At 38.7% G+C, this 20658-nt stretch overlaps 1 protein-coding gene across 2 annotated transcripts in view; it reads left to right on the top strand.

The window, feature by feature from the left end:
* AKAP8 (A-kinase anchoring protein 8) overlaps positions 1 to 20658 on the top strand; it is a 57160-nt gene that overhangs the window by 9928 nt on the left and 26574 nt on the right. For both annotated transcript variants that reach the window (XM_072601180.1, XM_072601181.1), the window contains exons 2-8: positions 682 to 720; positions 1603 to 1635; positions 2704 to 2983; positions 3685 to 4153; positions 4327 to 4456; positions 16277 to 16323; positions 19189 to 19222. In XM_072601180.1, the coding sequence (XP_072457281.1) occupies positions 682 to 720; positions 1603 to 1635; positions 2704 to 2983; positions 3685 to 4153; positions 4327 to 4456; positions 16277 to 16323; positions 19189 to 19222 (1032 nt within the window). The remainder of the gene's footprint in view (positions 1 to 681; positions 721 to 1602; positions 1636 to 2703; positions 2984 to 3684; positions 4154 to 4326; positions 4457 to 16276; positions 16324 to 19188; positions 19223 to 20658) is intronic.

Raw genomic sequence — 20658 nt, 5'->3', positions numbered from 1 at the left:
CTAGTAGGACCTGCTATTACCTAATCTTCATGAAGCTAAGATTATCTGTATGCCATGATGAGAATTTAAAGGAGAACTTAAATAAAAGAATAAGAAGTTGGGGGGCAAGTTAAATTTGATACTCTTGTTGCCTACCTTCTCCTCCCATCCCATGTCCTCAGGCCTTCACTACCTTGGGACAGGTCCTATTGTTGCAGTGACCTACTTTTGGACAATTCTTGTTGTCTGTCTGTCACTCCTCCCCTCCCCTCTCCAACTGTGTCTCCGTAAACGTTACTACTGTCAGTTGCCACTAAGAAACACAAATTTTATTTTCTTTACTGAATAGAGAAACACAGATGCAGAGAAGGAAATTTGGTTTGTTAGGGCCACCCAGCAAGCAATGAAGCCATTCGATTTAGTCTTTGAGCCCACAGACCTGCTCCTTCCTTTCCCTTTCATATGTGCCATGTCACGTGCATTAATTTTTGGCTAAATTTTCTGGCCTATCATTTTCCAGAGCAGTACAGAAGGGTTAAACCATAGAAGGGTAAATGCTGTTACAGAATCGGACAGTTAGCATCTAATAAAATAAACCAGCAAAAGTAATAGATTTTTACTATTTTTAGGCATTTGTATTCCTGAGTGATTTCCCTTTTCTCGGACAGAAAGGTACATAACTTTATGTCTCTTCCCACATAGGTTATGGGGCTTGGAGCACTGGAGCTGCTAACACCCAGGGTGAGTTTTTCTGCTTTATTGAGACTAAGGTTTTTTTGTGGTTGGGGTTTTTTTTTTTTTTTTTTTGGTTTATTTATTTATTTTTTTGACAGATTCAGTTTTGGTCTGGAAATCATTTAATTGCTTGACCAGATACTTAGCAAATTAGCAAATGTAACTCCTGTTAGAAGGCTGTTTTTTTTCCAGAGGAATGACATGTGTTCCTAGTGCTTTGTGTTGCAGGTAGCTAGTTTTTAACTTTTCATATAATGCCACTTTTCTTCGTTAGAGTGAAGATAACTTCATTTTCTTGAATAGTGTGTTATATATTATTTATAATATTGTTTGGTATCATTCTCACTTTTTCCATGTGGTTGGTTTTTGGTAACTGAGTTTGATAAGACAATATTTCATGAAGTATCTCCTGTGCCTAGAATATCTGCAGTGCTTTGTAATGTTTTTTCTTTTAAGTGCTTTCTTTCTCCACTCCTCTCCAAAAATAAAAACAATACTTAATGTTGTCAGCAGCTACTCATTTTTTTCCTTATTGAAAAATGGGCTGTTGTTCATTTGCTCTGTTTATGAGTCTTTGGTCCAACTTCCTGGAGGGACTGGGAAGTAGCCTGAAACATTGGCGCAAACTTGCCAGCTTTTTCATAAGCATTTCTGGTTCTTCCCACTGGTTTTATGAGAGATATAGTTAAAACTTCTGTATGCCTTTTCTGGCTTCAGTAAGTGACATGATGACATTCTTTTTTGCCCTCAAGTGCCATTGCTAATTAGGAACTTGTACTATTCCTTATGTGAAAACAAAACATACGTACATAATTGTTCTGTAAAATGTCTTTGCTGATATCTGCTCTGAAAACAAAGGTTTTGTGTATTTTTTCCCCCACTTTTAAGGTGCATATGGGACCAGTGCAGCCAACTGGCAAGGTATGTGCTTATGCTTATGTTTCTGGGGTTTAAGTTTCTTCCATGATTAGATTTGATCTTGAGAGTTGCTTGCCAGCTGTGATTGAGGTCTGAGTTTTAGGAAAGAATTATATGCAAATGTAGTAATAGGATCATAGACTGAGAATGAAGTCACCTTAGGAATCATATATGCTACTTCCCTCCATTTGTTGATAAGGAAGCAGGCTCAGTTTATAGTTTGCCTGATTTCTTAAAGAGCTAAGATTCAAACTGAGGGCCTGTAGTTCCAAATCCAGTGTGCTTTCTAATATATCCTACTTAACTAGGTCTTTAAACCAACCCACATGTGTGGGATGTCTCAGTCTGTTGTGGCTCTTCCCTTTAAGTATAGAAGGAACCTGAGTTGGGCTTCTTCCTTCGTATTTAGTGCTTCTTCTATTATCCTCTTGAATAACGGGCATAAGTTGAATTATAGTGATTTGATTGGGAGTTCTTGCTTGTTTTTTTAGTCCTTGGAGATCTATCCTCAAGTATAGGGTAGTCCTCAGGACCTCAGAAAAGAGAGGGAAAGATAAAGGGAAATTTTCAAGTAGGAATTTTTTTTTTTTACTGTGTTTTCTTAGTTTTGATTTTTTCTTTTAGGATAACATCAAAAACTTGAAAATAGTCCTTTTGGAAAGGATAGCTATCTTGGGAACATTGTAACATACATATAGCCAGATTATCTTTGGGGAATCTTTCCCAAGGCTATTAAAGAGACTGATAAATGAGAATTTTTGCAGTCTAGTTACAGGAATGCCTAGGATTATACCTAGCTCCCAAGAGTAGGTATCTTTCCTCAGTTACTTCCTTTTTAATTGTCCCTTACTATGCTGATCCTCTATGCTGCATTGAATGTGTAATAATTCTTGAGTCACTTGATGCTGAACAAGTATTCTCTGTAAAACTTGACTGCTGAGCCATTTTCTTATATCTCAGAAGTTTTGGGTTCTGTTGAATTATACCAATTTCATCCTCCACTACCAAGCTCAGTTCATCTATTTGAAGCAATTGTTGAGCTCTCATTCTAATGCTCTCTTTTTCCATTAGGCTATGAAGGTTACAATTATTATGGTGCCCAGAACACTGGTGTTACTACTGGGGCTACATATAACTACAGCACAGCCTCATGGGAGGCTCCCAAGACAGACAATACAAGCCTTGGAGATGGGAGCACTACCATGCAGATTGCCACCTATGGAACCGAGACTGTCACTGATAATTCTGATTCCCTCATTGCCAAGATCAATCAACGCTTGGACATGATGTCGAAGGAAGGAAGCAGGGGCGGGGCCAGCGGCAGTGGGGAGGGCATGGAAGACCAGGAGAGGTGATTACAGGCTTTCTTGTTCAAGGAGCAGTACCAAGTGCTAGCCCATACCAATAACATCAGTACGGAAACTAGGCCTTTGCATTATCTCTTGGGAATGAGTGGGTTCATTATTCCCAAACAGAGTTTTATGCTTCTTGAATCCTCTTCAGTTTGGAGTAAATGAATTGAGACCATCTGACAGGGTATAGGCATTGTAAGCAGGTCTATGTTAAAGATTCATTAACTCTTGATGTGGCTTATTTAGCTTTTGGCTGCTGCCTAATCTACATCTAAAACTCTTAGTTCTGGATCCTGAGTTTACTAAATTCGTATAATGTCTCCACTGTATACCAAAGCCAGCGTCACTGAAATCAAACGTAGAGAGGAATACCACCTGCTTCTGCACTTGTCAGTTGAAGAAACTAACAGATTGAGTATGTTGGGGTTAAGGTTGGGGAATGCTGCCTGTCTGTTTCAAGCATTTTGGCTTGTAGGTATGATTTATTTTATGAAGGAAAAATCTATTTTTTATTTAGCTCTCAACTAGTCACAAGCAAGGCCTAATAAAAGCAGTCCTTTTGAAAAGAGGCCAGTGCATTTGGCTCATGCTTTGTGTTGGGATATTGGTGTGTATGCCATGATGAGGCCAGCTTTCTTTTTCTCTGAGCAGTTTGTTTAGCAGGATTAGTTATTGACCTGGCTCTGTGCTTATTCTTCAGCTCTTTCAGATTTGAGTCTTTTGACACCTATAACTCCAGGGCTTCAATGACTGATCACAATCTCTACCGCTCGAACTACAGTTATGACTATGACCTCAGACCTGATCAGAATGATGGCTTTGGAAGTCAGTATGATGACCACCAAGACCTGTCTCACAACCGAGCGTCTCTGTATGGCATTGTTCAGGAAAAGTGTCAGAATCAGTTCCGAGATCGGGGTCATCCTAACGCCTATATGCGCAGTGACCACTTCATGCCATCCTCAAGCTCAGAGCGTTTGTCTACTCGCTGGAATGAGTTGAACTATATGGGTGGAAGGGGAATGGGAGGACCCTGCCCCAACAGACTACCTTCTCTGTTCTCACAAACTGTGGTCCCCGATTATGGCATGATGGGCATGCAAGGAATGAGCAGGTTTGGCAACATACCTTATGGATGCGGCAGGTCAAGAAACAGAATGAGAGACCGGGTGAGTTCTGTGCTTCTTAATCATTAACAATTACTTAAATGATTGTTCATTAATTAGACTTTGATTTTTTTCCTTGTTCATTATGATCCCAGTTTCTTGCTTCATTCTTTTTTCCTTTGTTTGGCTTTGATGGTTAGTTGAACAGTACCATTTAAATGTATTTATGTTTTTAGTCCAGAAGAAGGGGGTTTAATCACTCTGGACAAGATAGCATAAGCAAGAAACGTAAGCAGTCCCAAAGTGGTGAGGAACCAGACTACAAGCAGGCCCGAACTGACAGTGAAGGAGATGATTCAGATAATGGTAAGTTCCAGAACCCTATTGTGGTATAGATACTTTGCCAATTTTATTTAATGTCTTAGTTTAATTTTCTTAATTTAATTTCTTTAAAAACATTTTGAAATGAAACGCCCCCCCCAATAAGCATTTACCTAAACACAGCAAAACACAAAATGAAAATTGTACATGAAGTCATTAATCTTCATTTCATAGGGTTTACTTTAAAAAAATAATAAATTCCATACATTACTTTCAAAATTATCTTGCTTATCTTCTTGATTCTAAACTTCCTTCTCTTCTGTACATTAAGAAACTGTTTCACTGGCCCCTCTGTTTTTGGCATCAGTATTACCACCAGCCAGCCTGACCCTCTCTCCCAATTAAAAACTGAGAGTGGAAAAAAAAAAATACTTGTAACAAATAAACATAGTCAAGCAAAATGAATCCACTCAGTGACCATGTCCAAAAATGTCTGTCTCTTGTGTCACTCCCCTCTCTATCAGGCATGGGGTGGAGGGGAGGGGGTAATGTAATCATAAGTTCTCTGGAGATGTGATTGATCATTGCTTTCCTCAGAGTTCTTGCCTTTCAAACCTGTATTGCTTTATGATGTTATAGTCTTTGGATGGGTTATTTTGGTTTTGCTCACTCGATGTCACATCAGTCATTCTAAAAGATTCTCTTAAATATCTCTTTCATCATATTCCTATGCTGCAGTCAAATCAGCCTTCCCCTAATTGAAGAGTGCCTCATTAGATTCTGTTTTCTCTTTTTCTGCAAACCTTTTAAGGCATCTCATTCTCTCACACACGCACACACACACACACACACACACCCTTCAGGGTTACGGTGTTGGTTTATCTTGGAATTGTTATTTTCCTGGCATCATCATCTTCCCTCTTCACTCCCCAGCCCTCAGCCCCACTTGTTTCCACATTGTTTGATTTATTTCTACATCAAACTCGTGTGTGTGTATGCGTGTGTGTGTGTGTGTGTGTGCGTGTGTGTGTATGTGTGTGTGTGTTCAACCTTCTTGGATTGTTAAGAGTGAAGTTCCACTGATTCTTGTTCCCCTTTGCCCCTTCTGCCCCCCACTCTACTTCTCTTCACACATTTCAATTATGAGAAATAGCCAATTCTAACCTTTTCTTCCTCTCTTTTATTCTAGTGTATTTCTTTTATTCTCCCTTCTCTTTCTCTTTCTGTAATCCTCAGAACACTTCTCAGTCCACTCCTCAGAACTGTTCTTTTTTAACTCCCTCAGTACCCTTCAAAAGTAGTAAGTTTTTGCCTGACATACACTAGGTGCTTAATAAATGTTTATTGATTGGAAAGGTTACTTCTTTCTCTCCTATTAAAATGTTAACACTACATCGTCATACAGCTCCTTTCAAGTTGCTCAAATAAATTTACCATTCATGGTATCTCTGCATCATGTTTGTATTTCCTGGTTCTTACTCAGCTCTGCTATTTTTTATCAGAAATACTTGACATTCCTCTTTTCCATTAAAAGACCCCCTTTTTTTCTGTATGGTTATACTTAGCTTTACCTTTTGGGAAATTGTTTTCCAAGATGTTTTGTGTATAGAAACTGGCTAGGTATTATGTAAGACTGATCGTAGTTCTTTGGTATTTAAAATCCTTGTTTCTGGGGGCTTGCATTACTTTTAAATGGGAGCTTCAGATTTTGGTATGACTTCCGGGGACTTTTCCTGTGAGGGTTTCTTTCAGGAGGTGATTAGATTTTTTTTTTTTTTTTTACTGTTTTTACTTTTTCTTCTTCTGATATGCATTCTTCATTTATGATTTCTTGAATTATAGTGCCCAGGGTTTTTAAAACCTTAGGGTTTTTAGAGACTGATGAGCTCTCTTTGATCAGCTTTTCAGGTCAGTTTTTTTTTTATGTCATCTTGCATTTTCTTTTTAATTTTCTTATTTTGTTCTAACGTTTCTTGCTGATTTATAGAAACATTGTTTCTATTTGATTTATTCTAGTTTTCAGAGACTCCATTTTTTTGTGTTTTGAAATTTACTACTTCTATCTATTTAACTACTTGTGTTCCAGTTTTGTCTTACAAAGCATTTAATATTTTTTTATCTCTTCATTTCTTGTAGGTATTCATGTAGTCCTTGTGGAAAACCCATTTCTTCTTCTGAGTCTCTGCATCCATTTTCTACAGTTGTCTCCTTTTAAGCAAGTTTTTGGGACATCTCTAGATTTATGATAAATTTTTATGATGGTTGATGTTGTCTTTCCTTTACGTGTGTCTCTGGCCTTAGTTCCTGAGTTGTGTTTTTGTGCCAGGGCCAAGCTCTTTCCTTGGTTGCACTTGTGTTTGGGGTAGTTGATCAGTCCTTGGCTTGGTCTTGCCTGAGTTCCCTTACTGAGCTCTGCCTCCAGGCCTTAGGTTCACGTAGAACTTTGAAGTTCAAGGCCCCAGACCATTGCAGTCTGAGGATTATTGCTTTTCCTCATGCTTCTTTCAGTACCTCTCTACTAGTATAAATTTCAGAGAAAGTGCTGGACTGCTTTGGTAGAGGCAGCTCCCTATATCAGAAAAACCACAGGCCTGTTCCTTATCTTATTTTTTGTTTAATATATTCTATACTACTTTGCTTTCCATTTGTAATATGGAGAAAATAGTACTTGTCCAGAAAATATGAAACCTTTTAAGGTTAAATTCTCAACAGTTTTCTTAAAAATTTTCACACACAAATCATATTTGGAAAGTATTATTTATCATTATTACTTTTGCATATCATGTGCTAGGGTCACCAGCATAAATGGTTTTGGTTTTCATTGTGCTGAGGAAGGTTTTTAAGCCTCTCTTATTTTTTTAATTTATTTTTCCCCAGTTACATGTAAAAACAATTTTTATTCATTTTTAAGACTTTGAATTCCAAGTTCTTTCCTTCCCACCCTCCCACCTGCATTGAGAAGGCAAGCAGTTCCATATAGGTTATACATGTGTAATCATGCAAAACGTTTCCGTAATAGTCATGTTGTAAAAGAAAACAGACCAAAAAAAAAAACCTCAAAAAAGGTAAAGTAAAAAAGCATGCTTCAGTTTGCATGCTGACACCATTAGTTCTTCGTCTGGGGATGGACAGCATTTTTCATCATGAGTCTTTCAGAGCTGACTTAGATCATTGTATTGCTGACAATAACTAAGTCATTCACAGCTGATCATCTTACAGTATTGCTGTTACTTTGTATGTAGTACATTCCATTTTTTATCAGCTCACTTAAGCCTTTCCAGATTTTTCGGAGAGCATCCTGTTCCTCATTTCTTGTACCATAAGAGTATTCCATCGTAATCACATAACACAATTTGTTTGGCCATTCCCCAGTTGATGGGCATCCCCTCAGTTTCTAATTTTTTGCCTCCAGAAAACAGCTGCTATAAATATATTTGTACATATAGGTCCCTTTCCTCTTTTTTTTAAAAAATATCTTTTGGGATACAGACATAGTAGTGATATTGCTAGGTCAAAGGGTATGCATGGTTTTATAGCCCTTTGGACATAGTTCCGCATTGCTTTACAGAATGGTTGAATTAGTTTACAATTCCACTATTAGTGTATTAATGTTCCATTTTTCCCACATCCCCTCCAACATTTGTCATTTACTTTTTCTGTCCTATTAGCCAATCTAGTAGGCATGAGGCTGTACCTCAGAATTGTTTTAATTTGCATTTCTTCAATCGATAGTGAATTAGAGCATTTTTTCATATAGCCATAGATTGCTTTGATTATTTCATCTGAAAACTGTTCAGATCTTTTGATCATTTATCAGTTGGGAAATGGCTCTCATTTTTATAAATCTGACTCATTTCTCTATATATTTAAGAAATGAGGCCTTATACCAGAGAAACTTGCTTCAAAATTATTTTCACAGCTAACTATTGCTAAATGTGTTTCTCTTTATCTTATTTATCCCTGTTTATTCTATTCTCTCACTCTTTTCACTCTGTCCCTTCTCAAAAATGTTTTGCTTTTGACTACCCTCGCACCCAATCTACCCTCCATTCTGTCTCCCCTACCCCCACTCTTATGCTCTTCCCCTCCTTACCTGTAGGGTAAGATAGATTTCTGTACCCAAGTGATTGTGTATGTTACTCCCTTTTTGAGCCAGTTACAATAAGAGTAAGGTTCACTCAATTCCCTCCTTTTCCCCTCCACTGGAAAAGCTTTTTTTGACTTCCTTTATTTAAGATAAATAAATTTATCTCATTCTACCTCTCTCTTTTCCTTTCTCCCAGTACGTGCCTCTCTCACCCTTTAATTTTATTTTTTTAGATTTCCCTTCATTTTCAACTCACACCTGTAGCCTCTGTCTATAAATACTCCTAATTTCGCTAAGATTGAGAAAGTTCTTCTGAGTTACAAGTGCTTAGAGTAAATGTCATTAATAACTCTTTCTCTTTGAAACAACAACCCTGAGGGTCCTGAGACTCCTACACCTTGCAGCTTGATTTATTTATTTATTTTTCTTTTCTATTTTAAGGGGCCATACCCTGACTGCTTCTTAAAGAGCTTATTCACTGAATGGGCATTACCTCACTTTAAGTGAGTACCTGAAAAGGCCTTAGCCTAAAAGGCCAAGGTCTCCCCTTGCATCCTGGTGGGCCATCTCCAGTCATCCTGATCACTGGATGGTCACTGGATCCAGATGGCTCTGGAGGAAACAGTGAGGCTGGTGACCTTGCAGCCCTCCCTCACTCAAAATAAAGTCAAGTCAAATTTTCTGTTCAGCTCTGGTCTTTTATCAAGAATGATGGAACATCCTCTATCTCATTGAATGTCCCTTTTTTTCCCTGAAGAATTATACTCAGTTTTGCTGGGTAGGTGATTCTTTTTTGTAATCATAGCTCTTTTACCCTCTGGAATATTATATTCCAAGCCCTCTGATCCTTTAACGTAAAAGCTGCTAAATCTTCTGTTATCTTGACTGTGGCTCCATGATACTTGAATTATTTCTTTCTGGCCACTTGCAATATTTTCCCCTTGACTTTGGAACTCTGGCATTTGGCTATATTCCTAGGAGTTTTCATTTTGGGATCTCTTTCAGGATATGATTGGTAGAGTCTTTCAGTTTCTATTTTATCCTTTAGTCCTAGAATAACAGTGCAGTTTTCTTTGATAATTTCTTGAAGGATGATATATAGGCTCTTATTTTGATCTTGGCTTTTAGTAGTATAATAATTTTTAAATTACCTCTCCTGAATCTATTTTCCAGGTCTGTTGTTTTTCACATTGTCTTCTCTTTTTTCATTCTTTTGGTTTTGGTTGATTGTTTCTTGATTTCTCCTACATTCATTAGCTTCCATTTGTTCCATTCTAATTGTTAAGGAATTATTTTCTTCAGTGAGCTTCTGTGCCTCTTTTTGCATTTGGCCAATTCTACATTTTAAAGCATTCTTTTCATTGGCTTTTTGTACCTCTTTTGCCATTTGGCCTACTCTGTTTTTTAAGGTGTTATTTTCTTCAGTATTTTTTATTTGTGTCTCCTTTACCAAGCTGTTGACTCATTTTTCGTGATTTTTTTTGCATCATTCTCATTTCTTTTCCCAATTTTCCCTGTGCCTCTCTTACTTGATTTTCAAAAACTTTTTTGAACTCTTCCATTGCCTGAGACCAATTCATATTTTTCTTGGAGTCTTGGGACATAGGTGCTTTGGCTTTATCTTCTTCTGGGTATGTGTTTTGGTCTGTCTTGTCACCATAGTAACTTTTTATGGTCAGAATTTTTTCTGTTGTTTCCTCATTTTCTTAGCTTATGACTTGACTTTTAAATATTTTGTTAAAGTAGGGCTCAGCTTCCAGGGTGGAGAAGGAACTGCCCCAAGCTTCAGGGGTTTTGTGCAGCTGTTGTCAGAGATACTTCTAGGGGCTTATAAATTTTCAGTTCTTCTAAGGTGATATGATCTAAGGAGAGGTGTTTTCTGCTCTTCTGGCCTGTGCTATGGTCTGTGAATGATCACAAGCACTCTTTTTTGCCTTGGAACTGTGAGGAGGGTCCCCCCTCCACTGTGGCTGGAAACTCTTATGTACTAGTGCTCCTCCTTGCTCTAGGACTGCCACCCAGGATTGGCACCTAGATCCAAGTATGGGCAGAGCAACAGAGTACTGCCTCAGTGTTACCAAAGAGACCCCTGTAATCTCTTCCTGACCAGTTTTTGGACCCTTTTACCATCTGTGGGCTGTGGACTCCAGAAGCTGCTGATTCAGTGACTCCCAAGACCTGCTTTGCTGATACCTGGGCTGTGCTCCATTCTCACTCAGGTGCGACAGACCTTTCTTACTGACCTTGTAAGTTCTCTCTGGCATCTGTGGACTGAGAGGTCTGCAAACTACCAATGATTCAATGGCCGTAAGGTCTGCTCTGCGTTTTCTAGGGACTGGTCTGTGCTGGGGCAGCTGGTGCTGAATTTGTGCCCCTCTCTTTCCCTGGTATAACCAACCTTTCATGCCAATCTTCCAAGTTGTCTTGGGCTGGAAATCACTTCATCTTTTTGTGGGTTCTGCTGCTCTAGAATTTGTTTAGAGTCATTAAAAGTATTTGGAGGGGTTTGGGGGAAAGCTTAGGCAAGTCCCTGCCTTTACTCCAACATGTTGGCTCTGCCTCCAATTTCTAAGCCTCAAGCCAGAACTGGAAAAGTCTACAGATAAACAGACCAAGAACTACTCAAATCATGGGAATAATTCAAATTTTGCATTTGACTTTATTGGCAACTGCCCTTCTTTCTAAATATGTATAGCATTATATACTACTTTCCTTGGAATTCTATGGTACTTGTATAGTAGTTCTGCTGTAATGCTTGTTTTGAAAAGTCAAATTTGTTTCAGTGCAATTGATATATTAGGGAACAGTTTGAGCATAGTGTGATTTTTGTGTTTGTTTTTGCAAGATTTTTTCATCAAGGAAAATTACACCTATGGTTTACACAGAGGTAGGGCATGCATCAAGGTGGTGAGGGACCTTTACTAATGAAGAAGATGAACCAGCATATGATGGGGCCTATGGGAAGAAGAAATTTCTGGCTCCAACTGAGGGAAAATGCTGTGATGATCCTCTTCCTTTTTCCAGGATTAGTTGTGAGCTGCTAGAGGGGGTGGGGCATGTAACACTTGGGAGAGTGAGAGGTTGGGGCCTGGAAAGGCAGACACAGAAGGGAATACAGGGAGACCCATAACAAATGTAAAGTTGATCCTTGCTGTCCCTGAGCCTCCTGCTCGGGGAAAAGCCCTGCTAGAGATGGTCTTTTGTGCGCCACTTTCATCTGAAGGGCCTGGGCTGGGGCTTGGGGCTGTTCTCTAGGGTACTTCATCTCAAATAGGATACTTTCAAGATCTCCCTTTCCTGCCCATAGAGGGATACCAACTGCTTCATGAAGCAGTGACTAACTTTGTCAGTGATCCAATTTCCAAAGTGGAGCATCTTTGTGGTAAGACTGTGGTGCCTTCTCCAGGACCAAATGTTGTGTACCCAACCCCATTTTCTCCAGAAGTCCTGTAATTTTTATTGTGTGATTTCACACAACTATGTAAGTTTAGTAATGACTACATATAATGTGTTATAGTAGAAGTTCTTGTACATGTGTCCTTCTGAAATGTTGCTGAAATTGTCATCAAGGACAGTTTATAGACTCACTCCATGAGCCACCCGTATATGTTCATCATTAATGACCACTGTCTCTACCTGCCAAAGATGGTTCCCACATTTGTAAAAGCCATTTTATTTAATTCTCCATTTTCCTCTCCTCTCTATTAGCTTAAGAAATACATTTAGAATTCAGCACACCTCTAAGTTAGAACCAACTTTAGTATTTTTGTGCCTGCATAGCTACAGCCCACAAAATTATGACACTTCTGTTCTAGGGCATGTGAGGTATTTAATGCCAACCATGAAGCACACAAATAATGGAATTCCTGAATCAGTAGTGAATATGTCATCAGGTGTATATACTATAGAGGAAATGGTCAAAACAGTAATGAACATAACAGAGTTTTCAAAAATGACTCCTATGTAATGAAAATATAATACCTAATAATAATCCTAAGGGTATAAAGCACATGATTAGATCCTTAGAAGAAAAGAAGATCATGATAGATGCTTGTCTTATGCCCTATCGGGTACATCTGAACCCTTAGCCATTTAGGTTGACCAGTGCTTCTTAGACACAAAGAAAGGCTGCAAAACCAGGCCTATACTTCTTGGTTCAACTCTAGGTCAGACCAGATATAGGAACAGTCAGCAAGGTATGGAAGGATAAAAACCTGGAGCCCAGTCCTGAGTGCCATTCTTGCAGGCTATTGAAAGAGAAGTTAAGGGATGAGTCATACCTAGAAATGATTGCCAACAGGCAAGAGAGAGAGACCAAAAGCACCATCAAGAGCCACACACTGGAAAGTCATCCTGCGACTTTTGGTCAAACTAATTTACATGCTTACAGACCCCCTCCACCCTCTAAAGATGGCAGAACTTCTTATATTTGCTCTAGCCAAGTCTCTTCTAAATCAAGGAGGTTTAACCTTATTAAAAACCCAAAAGCTGTTTGCAAAGCAGTCCAGTCCACAGACATTGAGGAATCATGTCCCCTAGGGCAGAGAAGTCCTTCTTTCACTGAAAATCCACTTAGGGGCCATTTCCTCCAGCCAGAGCCATATTGAGGCTAGGGAAGGCTATTCTACATCCTTCACAGCCCAAGGGGAGAGGAGGAAGAGAAGGATCAGATATTAACCCGCACGTTGACAGGGGAGGCATCAATGAAAACGGCCATACTAAGATACCAGTTATTAACTACAACATAACCAAGGAAAACAAGGTGATGTGATTGATGACTTCATAGCTCTTCCTGGAAGATTGGTGGATTAATCATACACCATACCTATTATCTATAAATCTACCCTCAAATCTAATTTAATTAATTCACTAATGGTTGACAGATGGACATCAAGAGATAGAAGTGAATTAAGCAGCTAGGTGATTCAATGGTTAGAGTGCTAGATGAAGTCAGGAATCTTTCATATTCAGGTCCTATATCCAGTCTGAGGATGTTTGACTAAATCTAATATTTGCCAAAATGCTTTCCAGTTTTCTCAGAACTTTCTTCCCCATGTATATGTCTTTTTCAATTCTAGGTGCTTTGGTAATTTCTTTATTAGATCAACCTCAGCATCATTTAATAACTGTTTCTTTCCTTTCTCATTGGAATTGTTTGTCTTTGGAATTTCAGCTTCCCATCTTGCCCAAACTGCTTTTCTTTATAGGATTTTGATCCATGAGATCTTACCTATCATTGCTCTGAATTTTTGAAATCTATTCTCCCAAAATCTTGAGTTCAGATTACACTCCACTTTTCTTCTCCTCAGTCACAAATTCTAAGGTGATATCACAGATGTCTGTAATTTCTAACCTACCAGCTAGTTACTTTTTGTTGGTGAGAAATAGATCCCGAAGAGCAATTCTTTTTATTGATTTGTCCCATTTTGGAAAAAGTCCTCCCCTCTACTGTATCATACCTTTTTACCAGATTTATAATCTTATTCCTAAACTGTTTCTCTATCTAGGTGGCCTCAGGTGTCTTCCATGGACAATATTCCTTCTTTTTCCGTCTCTACTGATGCTTTCTACCATGCTCTATCCCTTCTTCCTTAGTTCCTATTTTCTCACATAAATATATCTTTTCTATACACTGTCATTCTCTCCTCTAATTTTATCCATTCTTTTCCTTTAACAAATATATATACTCCCAGCGACATAGTGCAATCGTGGGCCTCATCCCACTCAGTGATACTTTGGGAGATCAAATTTGCCAGTTTCTTTTAGTGTCTCTAGAAGCTCATTACAGGCAGGAACGTTTCATTATATCTGTATCCCCTGCATTGAACATAGCCTGTGGCACATAGTAATTACTTATAAGTGTTGACATATTATGTATAAACTTCTAAAGCCATGGGATTTAATGGTGGCTCCTTTTTTGGAATCGGACTCCTATGAATGCAAGTATGTCTCCTGCTATTCTTCTTATGTTATAGCTATACTGTATATTTTACATATATACACACACATTTTTTGCCACCATCCTCTCCTTAAGTTTAAAATCCTGCTGCTTCCATTTACAAGACCATATAAAAATAGAAAACAGCACAATCTTTTGTTATTATAGCACCTTCATTTCTAAATATTTCTTTCCCCACTCCACAGCCAGCTATCCCTTGTAACATTGAATAAAAAATAAATTTTAAAAAGATAGCCCAATAATATATATGTTCTACATATAGAGAAGGGAGAGAGGTACATTGATCATTTTAATTATGCATTGTTCATTCAATTTGAGCTTTTATTATTCTTTCCATTCATGTTCTTGTAGTCATTGTGTATATTCTCCTGTTTTCATTGACTTCACTCTGCATTAACTCATAGGTCTTCCCATGCTTCTCTGAATTCTTCATAGGTATTGTTTCATATTATATTCATATGCCACTGTTTGTTTAGCCATTCCCTGTTTGATGGAAAGATGCCTTAGGGAATTAGCATTTATATAGAGCCTACTACGTGCCAAGTAACGGGCTAAACACTTTACAAATATCTCATTTTATCCTTATAACAACTCTGAGATAGGTTCTGTTCTTCCCATTTTACAGTTGAGAAAAATGAAGCAGACAAAGGTTAAGTGACTTGCTCAGTTCTCATTTCTAGTAAGTGTCCATGGTAGGATTTGAACTAGAGTTTTCCTGACTTCAGGCCCAGTACTCTACCCATTGCCTTACCTGTCTGCCATCTGATGGGCATCTACTTTGTTTCTAGTTCTTCAGGCAAGTATATTCTTACCTTATTAGATAGTACACTCCAGGAGCCTGTCATTCTTATATTTTAACCAGTGGTCCAGAAATCCAGATCCCATTCTCAGATATGGTCGTTTTCACTTGCTATTGCTTCCTCTATCTGCCTTTCTGTTTTGAAGCCCTTACCTTTGATGGAAATGATGAAAATGCTATCTCTCTTATTAAGTTTTCCGTTCCTTTCCTAGTTCTTTGCTCTTATTCATGAGGCTTCCTGCCATTCTATCAGCATCATTTGTGCCCATACATATCATTGGTTTACCAGCCTTGGAAGAGTCTCTTTCACCTGCTGGCTGCACACCATATATCCCACTTTGGTGTTGTGTTCTTCACTCTTTGAGGACTCCTTAGAAAGCATTCACCTAGAAAGCATACTATTGGTCTCCTTTTCTCTCAATTGTTCTGAATGTTCTCTCAATTGTTAACACTTAGGAATCCGCATCATTTTTTGGAAGACAAGCATCTGCTTCCCCTTCTGAAGGTTCAGCCTTCTTCTTCTCTTTGGCAAGAGCCTTACATTCTATGTCTCTATTTCAACTAGTCTTACTGTTCTTATGTCAGTACTCTAGAGTCCCACGATTTTGTTGGTGTGAGTACTCCTTCCATCACAGATTGCAGCTCTTGCACATCTTTGTAGAAGTTTTATGAAGTGCCATTATCAAAAAATTAATCACTCCATAGTTAGCCTTCTGGTCATGACTCATTTCAGAATTAGCTTGGCTGCTATTATATAGTCTGCCAACAAGCTCATACTTAAAGTCTTTAGTTTGACAATAGCTACTAAAATTTATTTTCTCCTAGCATAAGCTTTAAAGCATAAGACTACTCTGTTTTATTAAATATATATTTGTGTGTACCTTCTTTGCCTATGTGACAAGGAGAATTGCCATTTATTATTGGATAGGGAGCATATGAAAGCAAAGCAAAATTCAGTGTTTGGTTGGAAAGAACTCAAATCCTTGACTCCATGTTGACTCTTTTCTTTGTGTCTGGCAGATGGTGGAGATGGTGATTACCAGTTGGAAGATGAAGGCAACAGGGGTGTAAGTGATCTTTATAGATCTTCTGTCTTTCCACCTCTATCTTCCAATTTTTCTTAGTTCTTGCTTTATTCTTATTTGAATTTCACAAATAAGAGGGAACAGCTCTTGGTGCAGACTTCATTTTGTCCTACTTTCTATGGACTTATTTGCAGAAATAAATCCGTGAGTGGATTTTATCCAACCTTGCAGGCTGGATAGATTGTTAAGATTCTTTTCAAGGTTATAGGAGTCATCATTGTCCTGCAAAATTTTCCCTAGCTCTTCAGAAGGAAACTTTCAAGAGCGCAATGCATTAGATATCAAGCATTAATATCAACATTTCAGAATTATATTTTCTTTTTTAATATTCTTACTTGCCTGCATTTTTATCTCTTTTAGGTCCAGAACTGTAAATCTCTATGGATTTACTAATTGCCAGCTTAATCTTTCTCTTCTACAGCTGTTATGTTTATGTTCATTGCCTTTTTATGATAGTAACATAAAGATCTGTAGTCTTCTTAGATATTTTGCTGAATATATCTTTTGTATCTGGATCGAATTTAGTATCTTCATTTGTCAGCATGCAGTTCTTCTAAATCCATAAATGATACTTAGCAAATTTGGTACATCCTGGCCCTCTGTCAGTTATTCAGAATTCCCAAAATCTTGAGAAAAACAAGGGTCTGGTGATTAGGAGTATTTAACTAAAAATTAGCATTCTTGGCTTCTTTTCTTTACTCTTGGACCTTACTATTGGACCCTTACCAAATCATTTAACTTGAGCTTCCCATGTGTTAAATGAAAATAATTTCCAAGTACTACAATATCTCTTCCCAGTGATGGTGATAATATCAATTAGTTGATATCTGAAAGGTGATATAACTTTCTTAGCCCCTTACATATTCTACCCATTGAGTATCCTTAGGCCATCATCTATAAGACTTTTGCTCAGCTCTTCTCTTTTTCTGTAGTGGTTTTCACCTTCTCACTAATCCCTGGAGCACCAGCCAGCTGCTTTTCTATTCTTATCCAAACCTCTTGATTGGATCAATGTGCCTGCATTTGACCTTGAAATTTATTGATGAGATTCAAACCTGTGATGGAATCTTTTTTCCTTCTATCCTCAAGCCTAAAAGGTAGCTTTGTTGTAAAGTTAGAAATTTCCATTTTAAAAATACAATTCTGTGGGTATATTAGTTATCAGTAATCCTTCTGCCTAGGTGCTATGTGAGAAAAAGTCTTAGATTTGGAGTCAGAAGATCTGGGTTCTAGTCTCAGTTGCTTTTCTAACTGACCTTCTGACGGTGAAGGAAATACTTCCTCTCCCTGGGACTCAATTTCCTTATCTATAAAATGAGAAGGCTGGACTAGATAATATTTTAAATTTAATTTTCAATTCTGAATTCTCTCCTTCTGACCTTCCCCCTTCCCCACCTATTGAGAAAGCAAGACAAACAAAACCCATTAAAAATATGAATACTCAAGCAAAAGAAATTCCCACATTATCATGTTAAAAAAAATATGCTTTAATCTGTACTCTTGAGTCCATCACTTCTCTATCTGCAGGAGATAGTATGTTTTGTCATGAGGAGTTCCTAAATCTTTCAGAGTTATTTGTATGATACTGTTATTGTATAAATTGTTTTCCTGGTCCCTTTCACTTCACTTTTATCAGTTCCTAAGTGTTTTTTTTCACAGATTTTTCTAAAACTGCCCCCTTCATCATTTCTTACAGTATAATAGAATTCCATTACATAGATATACCATCAGCTGTTCCCCAGTTGTAGGAACAGATTCCAATTCTTGGCCACTAAGAAAAGAGCTGCTCTAAATATTTTTGTGTATATGGGTCCAGTTTCTTTGATTTCTTTGGGTCATAGGCAACTAGGTAATATCTGAAGTTCCCTTCTGACATTATAACAATCTTAGTTTCAGTAGCAGCTTTACAATGTGGAATGAGTTCCTGCCCCAGTGTTACTGGGCCAAAGACCTGTTGGTACTGGAAGATGCTTGCATTATATTGTTTAGATCTGGCAGTATTCTCCATGGGAATACTCTGTGTGTGTCTGTGTGTGTGTGTGTGTGTGTGTGTGTGTGTGTTGCATTATTTTTGGATCTGTTCAAATTATGAGTGAAGAATAATCAATGAGAGATTGGATTCTCCCTCAGAAGATCCACTGTGGGAACTCTTTTAACTTGCCTATATGCTTACCAAACCTGTGCATTTCTGAAGGAAGTTTATTGGTTTTTAAGCTCTTTATTTCCATGTATTTGTTGTTTGAAATATCTGATTTTTCTGTCTTTGTCACCTACAAATTTTCTAGAAATTTTGGTGTCTGCTATTCCTTCCTAATATCTAGAAAGAGTAATTGGTAGTAATTAGTAGTCAGAGCTTCAAATCCTGGCTCTGCTCCTTGTATATTACCTTACATAAATCACCTCTCCTCTATGGAGTTTGTTCATCAATAAAATTAGGGCTTTGGACTAAGTGTTCTTTCTCACTCGAAATAGTGTTCTTTAATCACTTATGAGAACTTAATGTATTGATGTTACTTTAGCAAATTACCATCAGAATTAGTATGAGGGCTCTTCATTTAATTATCAGTTCTGGATTCTCTTGTTTTCCCAGTAACTCTATTTGGAATTGAGCCAGACTATTCACAGCCACATTAAAAACCCTAAATCTGTACTGTGCACTTGCTTAATTATTGAAACATGGTTTAAGCAAATACTAAGATCCCGTAATTTATTTCATGAAGGTGTTAGAGTTTGAGGTAAGAATACTGAAAGGAGGGAAGAGGCTTGCGAATCTGAGATTCTTATTATCTGGGGGGAGTTGGCTGTCGAAAGACACTGTGCCATTCTCAAACTTTGTATCTCTTTCAGGATGAGGAATTGGATGAAGAAGGAAGGAGGAGAGGTAGGAGTTACCCAGCATCTTGCTACTCTTAGAGTTTCTCTGTATATTAACTTTGCACCACCCCCACCCCCCTCCCCATGCCCCTGTACTCTCCAGCTCTGTCTCCCTCTCTTTCTCTTCTAGAGGGGTTCAGTGGTAGGACAGGGGTTGGTATGCAAGTATTGGGCCTGGCATGGAAATGATGTTCTGTGAAATGGGACAGAGAAAGTGTTACAGTGACTTGGACAAGGCTGTGAGGGTAGGGGATCACACAAAGGCTTTGCTCAGATGTCTTTGATGTGGCACCTACTCAGGACAGTTTTCATTTGTTCCAACAACTGGTATTAGGGAGCAGGTTTCTCATAGGGTGTTAGAAAAGGAAAGCCCACCTCAGCTTGTCTCAAGTAATTTTTCTGTAGGAATGACAGGGGAAATCACAGAAATCAGAGAGAGAAGAGGTTCCATCCATCCCGTCCAGTCTGTTTTCCCCCTTGGCCAATGCAGGTTCCCTGAACTAATTTTTTTTTTCCCTGAGCTTCATTCAGTCTGTTATTTCCTTGGTTGCTGGTTTGAATTTAACTTCCATTTTCGCTGCCGTGCTTTGGTGCAGTGTGTTGAGCTACAGTGCAGGGGCCTCTATCCCTTTCCTTTGTGTTCAGTGGCTGTGGCGGGAAATTACCTGCCCGAGCAGGGGCCTTGGGGAGGGCAAGTGGACTTGGATCGAGTCCTTTCCATCTGTCCCACTGGCTTCTCGCACATTTTCCCACTGGGAACCAGAGGGGACCTAGCTCTGGGGTCACAAGAGACTACTAACTGGCTGGTAGTTTTCATCAGCCCCACTGTGGGGATGTGGCACTGAAGAGTTTTTAACTTAAACAGCAAGACCAGACTAAGCAGTGGACCCTTCCGAGGGGAATGGAAAACTGGAGCTTGAAGATGGTGGTGGTCTTTCCAACACCCCTCCTTTCTACTTTCCCTCTGGGCCCTCTCTAGATGAACACCACTTGAAAGAAACAAAGGTTGATTCCTTCTTGACCCTCCACTCACATGAACCTGTTTCTGTGTAGGATCTTCCCTTAAGACTTTCCTTCTCTTATATTTTCAGGGCTTAGCTGACCCTTCTGAGATTCTTCCATCCATGCTTATTGAAGAGGTTATGTCTATAGCATGGGACCATACAGAGCACTAAACAGCTCTTGCAGTGGGGTCTATGCTAAAGCGAAGGTGAAATGTTTATTGCGCACAGGTCCTGGTACCCGGAATGACTTTGCTATTTAACAGCAGTAATAGTTTCAGGCAGTGACCTCTTGCCAAAAATCCCACGCCCTTTTGAGAGGCTTCTGAGCAGCGCACGCCGGTCGCCATCTTCGTGGGACAGTCTCGTGACTGGCATCAGGGGTAGGGGTTACAGTTCAGATGCTTATTGATCCTTTTCCAGTTTCCTGCCCCATTCCCCA

This window comes from Notamacropus eugenii, chromosome 4 (genome assembly GCF_028372415.1).
Source record: "Notamacropus eugenii isolate mMacEug1 chromosome 4, mMacEug1.pri_v2, whole genome shotgun sequence".
Taxonomy (NCBI): domain Eukaryota; kingdom Metazoa; phylum Chordata; class Mammalia; order Diprotodontia; family Macropodidae; genus Notamacropus; species Notamacropus eugenii.
Note: the sequence above shows the minus strand (reverse complement) of the source record. Positions and strands in the feature narration are given on the sequence as shown.